This window comes from Sinocyclocheilus rhinocerous, unplaced genomic scaffold, assembly GCF_001515625.1.
Source record: "Sinocyclocheilus rhinocerous isolate Xijiao unplaced genomic scaffold, SAMN03320098_v1.1 scaffold1181, whole genome shotgun sequence".
Taxonomy (NCBI): Eukaryota; Metazoa; Chordata; class Actinopteri; order Cypriniformes; family Cyprinidae; genus Sinocyclocheilus; species Sinocyclocheilus rhinocerous.
In genome coordinates this window covers 87554-93603 of record NW_015666489.1, presented here as the reverse complement: position 1 = coordinate 93603, position 6050 = coordinate 87554, and the positions used below count along the sequence as shown (strand labels likewise).

Sequence of the window (6050 nt, the reverse complement as noted above, 5' to 3'; positions counted from 1 at the left end):
ATGCTCAGGAAATGCTCCAGCCCGGCCACCGCATGTAACTTTTAACAAGATTCACTTGTTTAAAACACCCTAAATTGTATTAACATTTACTATATAACCATTATTTCGCTAATAAACATCTAAATAAATACAACTCTATGGAAATTAATTATGTATTATCTCCGTGAGCGATCGTAGTTTGAGTATAGTTCTGTGTAACTGCACAGATAAACCGCTCTGTCAGCAGGCATTTCATAATCTAGAAGGACAAAAACATTATTAATAATTCTGATATAACATTCCAGTTGAGAAATGCAATATAATTTTATTGTTGTAATATGAAGATTAAATTTAACATGAAAGACTGCTAATTTTCAACACTTTAAAAAAAAAAAGATAACTGAAAAGAGGAAAAACCAAAGTGAAGTATGTTCTTACTTCACTCAGTCATTTATTTACATTATAACAGTAAATAAATATTGGTTCTGCATATCGGTTATCGGGCACATACACATGCAAATAATTGGTATCAGTATCGGTTATAAAAAATCTATATCGGTCGATCACTAATGCCAACAGCTCAAAGGATGAGATTATTTCAAGGGTTTTTCTTTTTAAAAAGCCCAGTACTGAGAGGGAGTACAGGCCTGTACTGCAGGGAGGTAATGAATTCAATTTAGCTTTAACTAAAAACCGATGATTATACTAATAAAAATTCCTGCAGTTGAAATGTATTTTTGCCGGTCAGATTTGGAGGCTTGAGATTAATAAACACATTCACAATTCACAATGTAAAACATATAAGGAGGGCTAAGGAAACATAACTACTACATGTAGAGAGTAATGTATAGTCAGTCGTCATCGTAAAATAAGGTCTAACATGAATTTATATCACCCTAAATGAGTTTAAAATATTTGGTACCTTTCTCTTGATACCCTACTCCATGGGTGTCCAATCCTGCTCCTGGAGGGCCACAGTCCTGCAGAGTTTAGCGCCAACTCCAATTAAACACACCTGAACCAGCTAATCAAGGTCTTACTAGGCATACTAGAAACCTCCTGGCAGGTGTGTTGAGGCAAGTTGGAGCTAAACTCTGCAGGACAGTGCCCCTCCAGGACTGAGTTTGGAAACCCCTGCCCTACTCTTTACCCTCTGTGCTTATTCTGTACCGTACATTTATGATGTATTAATGCAACTCATGAACCACCTTGTTCAAACTTGGTATTCTGATTCTGATCGTTGCAGGTGGAGCATGAGTGTGTGGTCGGAGTCCTGCTGCGATGCGCGCTATTGGGTGTAGGATGAACCTGCCGGCAGTGCTGAATGGCCTGCTGGTGTCAGTGGTGGCAGCCTTGCTTTGGAAATACGTTCGGCTGATTGAACACACATCACAGTTGGAAGAGGAGCTACAGCTTACACGCCAATCACAGGAGTTCTCACAGGTGCGTATTGACTACCACGGTGCCCTGTTAGCACTCCAAGAGCATGGCACCAGAATGGTCTGCACTGGCAAGATGCACACCGATCGCATCTGCCGCTTTGACTACCTTTGCTACTGCACGGAGGCTGAGGAGTTCGTATTCTTCCACAGTAATGCCTCTGTGATGCTGCCCAACCTTGGCCCTCGGCGTTTCCAGCCCGCCCTGCTGGACCTCTCGTCTGTAGAAGACCACAACACTCAATACTTTAACTTTCTCGAGCTCCCGGCAGCGGCTCTGAAGTTTATGCCGAAACCTGTGTTTGTGCCAGATGTCACTCTAATTCTGAACCGTTTTAACCCAGACAACCTCATGCACATTTTCCATGATGATCTTTTGCCCATATACTACACCATGCAGCAGTATTCAGACTTGGATGATGAGGCCAGGCTTGTCTTCATGGAGGGTTGGGGTGAAGGGGCTCACTTCGATCTCTACCGCTTGCTTAGCAGTAAGCAACCCCTTCTCAAGGAGCAGTTGAAGACCTTTGGCAAACTCATGTGTTTCACCAAGTCCTATGTTGGATTGTCAAAGATGACAACATGGTACCAATATGGCTTTGTGCAACCGCAAGGACCCAAAGCCAACATCCTGATTTCAGGTAACGAGATCCGCCAGTTTGCATCATTTGTGATGGAGAGGCTTAACATCACACGAGAGGAGGGTGATGACTACATTGTAGTTTTTAAGCGTACCACTAACAGGCTCATCCTCAATGAGGCGGAACTACTTCTGGCTTTAGCCCAGGAGTTTCAGATGAGGACTGTCACTGTGTCTTTGGAGGAGCAGTCGTTTGATAGCATTATCCAAATTATTAGTGGTGCGACTATGTTGATCAGCATGCACGGAGCCCAGATGATCACCTCCATGTTCTTGCCCCGTGGTGCCGCTGTGGTTGAACTCTTCCCATATGCTATAAACTCTGAGCAGTACACTCCCTACAAAACCTTGGCCTCCTTACCTGGCATGGACCTTCAGTATGTCGCATGGAGAAATACCATGGAAGAGAACACGGTTACATATCCTGATCGCCCCTGGGATCAGGGTGGCATCGTCCACCTTGAGAAGGAGGAACAAGAACGTATCCTTGCCAGCAAGGAGGTGCCAAGGCATCTTTGTTGTCGTAATCCAGAGTGGCTTTTCCGCATTTACCAGGACACTACTGTGGACATTGTCTCTTTTCTGAACGTACTCCGAGAAACTCTAAAAAAGCCTAATCTGAAAAAGGCCAAGGTGGCTAGCACTATACATCCTGGTCGAGTCAGAGAGCCCAAGTGCCAGATGTCAGTACAGGCCACCAATGAAGCAAAGCTCTCAGTGTCATGGCAGATCCCTTGGAACCTGAAGTACCTGAAGGTTAAAGAGGTGAAATATGAGGTGTGGATCCAGGAGCAGGGAGAGAACACATATATGCCTTACATTCTGCCCCATCAGAACTACACCTTCTTGGAAAACATCAAGCCCTTTACCACATATTTAGTATGGGTGCGCTGTATCTTCAACAAGAACCTCTTGGGCCCATTTGCAGATGTTCTTATATGTAAAACTTGATTCTTTAATCAGGTTAGAAGTAACACTGTCACTGTCAGCTAGCAAAGAATTAATTTGAAGATTAATTCTCAGGAGCTATCCTGCAAATTATAAGGTGTAACATGGCTGAATTGTTTTTGGACTCGGTTGTCACTCTTGTGACTTGATTGTTCTTCATGGTCCTTATGGAGTGTCATGAACTGATAGAGAACGAACGTCCTGACTGCAATGAAGTTTAGAAGAGAATGCAGTTTACAGAACTGCCAGTTCGTTTAGTTCCTACCATGATCCAAGCAAAGTTCTCAATGACTTTATTTATCAGAAAAGTAATGCATAATTTAAATTTGTATTTATAAGTCCAAAACACTGGTTTAGTCTGACACCTGCTTTGGTTAACAAAAATAATGCACACATTTCTGTGGCTTAAGCAACATGATATGAATTGTATGTGACTTCGTGAGTGTGCCCTTTTCTTGCCCAAGGTTTTGCATTGTATTTTTCATTTACTTTAGTTATGAAGGGGGGGGGGGGTTAGAAATTAGTATGCACTACCTGCAAGAAAGTAGAAGAAAAATAAAATCGAAAGTGAACTTTAAGATGAATATTATACTATTTTAAAAATAGGCTGCTTTTGTGTGGGTTGACTGTAGTTTTGCTGCTGCAGTGTTGATGTTCTTCTTTTTTTAACCAGCCTCAAAACCACTGATTATTATCTACCTGTTCAATGGGAAATGTTTAAATTTGTTTACCAGTGAGATCTATCAAATCGCATCACAGACAGAAGACTTAGATATTCAAGTCAGTAGTATTTTTGATGACTGGGGTGAAATAGTTTAAGATAGTGTCCTGAAATTTGAAAGTCTCTCTTTTTTTTTTTTGGTGGCATGTCAGTAATTACTTCTATGTTAAGTAAGTTGGAACCACTGTGTTTAAGCATCCTAGTGTGTTTGGTGATAACAGCTTAGTGGGCTAGTAGCACAAAGAAAATTGGTTCAACCATGGGAAAGGCCAGTTCATGAACTGTAGGATTTTTGAATAACTTGATAAATGTCCAGTAGAGGAGTAACAGTACGAACCTTTTAGGACTACATAAGCCTTACAGAATGCAATATTAAAGATTTGAAGATAACTATTTATATGTGTAAAAAAAAACACTGTTTAGATGTGCTTCCTATCCTGCCATTCAACAAATGAACTTAAAACAGTATCTATATCTGCTTTAGAGAAGGACAGTGGCAGTTTTTTTTTTTTAAGATGCTTTTGTGCATATCTTTTATATGTCTCATCTGCATTTCTGCAAAGACAAGCTGTGTTGTGCTGGCTTATGGTTTATTAAGAAGATGGAAACATGTACTTTATCTTAGCCAATTATTTATTTAAGACGACTCTGGAATGCTATACATACTGTAGCCCAGATTTGTTAAAAGTTGCACTGTTTAAATTTTCTTTCACTGCTGATCAATGAATGGAACATGAGAAATTCAACAACCAACCACAAGCTTTGTTTCTGTTTTGCTCTGAATGGCCTGTCAAGTCATCTGTATTGTTTTTTCCCCCCTCAGTGAGATTTTATTCTGTCCTTCGCTTTGAGGACATGCTGCATCACATGGAAGTGGATTTAAATGATGCTAAAAACATTAAACCAAGAACATTTCTAATTGAAATTCGCAAACGGCAAACCTAAGCCATGCAGTTTATTAGCATAACTCTGTGTTTCAATGGTAATTTTATTCAAGTATGAGGATAATAAATTAATTCTGTTTGTAATACAAAATAGCAGAAATGTCCTTTGCATATAATTAAAGAGAAAACCTTGCATGGAAATCTTTCCTCCACTCTGAGTTGAGAAGCAGATGTTCGTGGTTAGAAACTTTTCTTGTTTCTCATTCTCTCATTATAATAATTAGATACGTTTTCAACAGAAACAAATATATATATATATATTTTGCAGGCTTGTGTCCTGTAAACCACTCTGTTCCCTGTGCCAGTTCATGAGATTTACCATTATGTGCCACTGGAATGTCATACATCATTTTTGTCACTTTTATTAAATGTACAATTTCTCAGATATTTTTGAGACGTCTTGTTTTATTTAAAAGTCTCTATCATTCATATTTAATGTTGACGAATTAACGTTTTATTGTTGTAGTTTGTCAATATCTTGAGATTTGTAAATATTTTCTAAACCTTGAAGATGTATTATTAGACAGAAATCCATAACAAATGGACTGGTAAATAACATCACTCCAGCAGTCATGAATTGGATTTTTTTTTTTTTTGAGAGAGAGAATGTGCAGTCTTGGTGTCTTCAGACTTTAAACTTAAAGGGGTCATATGACATTGCTAAAAAAGAACATTATTTTGTGTATTTGATGTAATGAAATGAGATGTTTATGTGGTTTAAGGTTAAAAAAACATTATTTTCCACATACTGTACATTATTGTTTCTCCTCTATTCCCCTCCTTTCTGAAACGCGTCGATTATTACGTGACATGTGGCCAAGTATGGTGACCCGTACTTGGAATTAGTGCTCTGCATTTAACCCATCCAAAGTGCACACACACAGCAGTGAACACACACACACACCGTGAACACACACCCGGAGCAGTGGGCAGCCATTTTTTGCTGCGGCGCCCGGGGAGCAGTTGGGGGTTCGGTGCCTTGCTCAAGGGCACCGCAGTCGTGGTATTGAAGGTGCGAGAGAGCGCTGTATAATTCACTCCCCCCACCTACAATCCCTGCCGGTACGAGACTCAAACCCGCAACCTTTGGGTTATGAGTCCGACTCTCTAACCATTACGCCACGACTTACAAAGCTCATCTGTCTGAAAAAGCGAGGTGTGCTGTGATTGGCCAGCTATCCAGCGCGTTGTGATTGGCCGAATACCTCAAACGTGTGACGGAAATTTTACGCCCCTTACCATACTGTGATGCCCTGTTAGGGTTAGACAATGCGATGAGACAAAAACTATAAAAAAACATTATAAACGAGGCATTTGTTGCATCCAGTGGGGACATAATTACTGATTATAATGACTTATACTGTCTTTTTACGTGTTGC

At 40.2% G+C, this 6050-nt stretch overlaps 1 protein-coding gene across 1 annotated transcript; it reads left to right on the top strand.

Moving 5' to 3' along the window:
- The first annotated feature begins 1228 nt into the window (after positions 1-1228).
- Positions 1229-4673, top strand: LOC107732433 (protein O-linked-mannose beta-1,4-N-acetylglucosaminyltransferase 2). The gene is made up of 2 exons (XM_016543766.1): positions 1229-4010; positions 4058-4673. Exon 1 carries the CDS (start codon positions 1261-1263, stop codon positions 3007-3009), a length of 1749 nt encoding a protein of 582 aa, XP_016399252.1. The 5' UTR covers positions 1229-1260; the 3' UTR covers positions 3010-4010; positions 4058-4673.
- Positions 4674-6050: the final 1377 nt, after the last annotated feature.

Bases quoted from the DNA above. Each gene is read 5' to 3' on its own strand.
- LOC107732433 (XM_016543766.1), top strand. From the start codon at position 1,261: ATGCGCGCTATTGGGTGTAGGATGAACCTGCCGGCAGTGCTGAATGGC.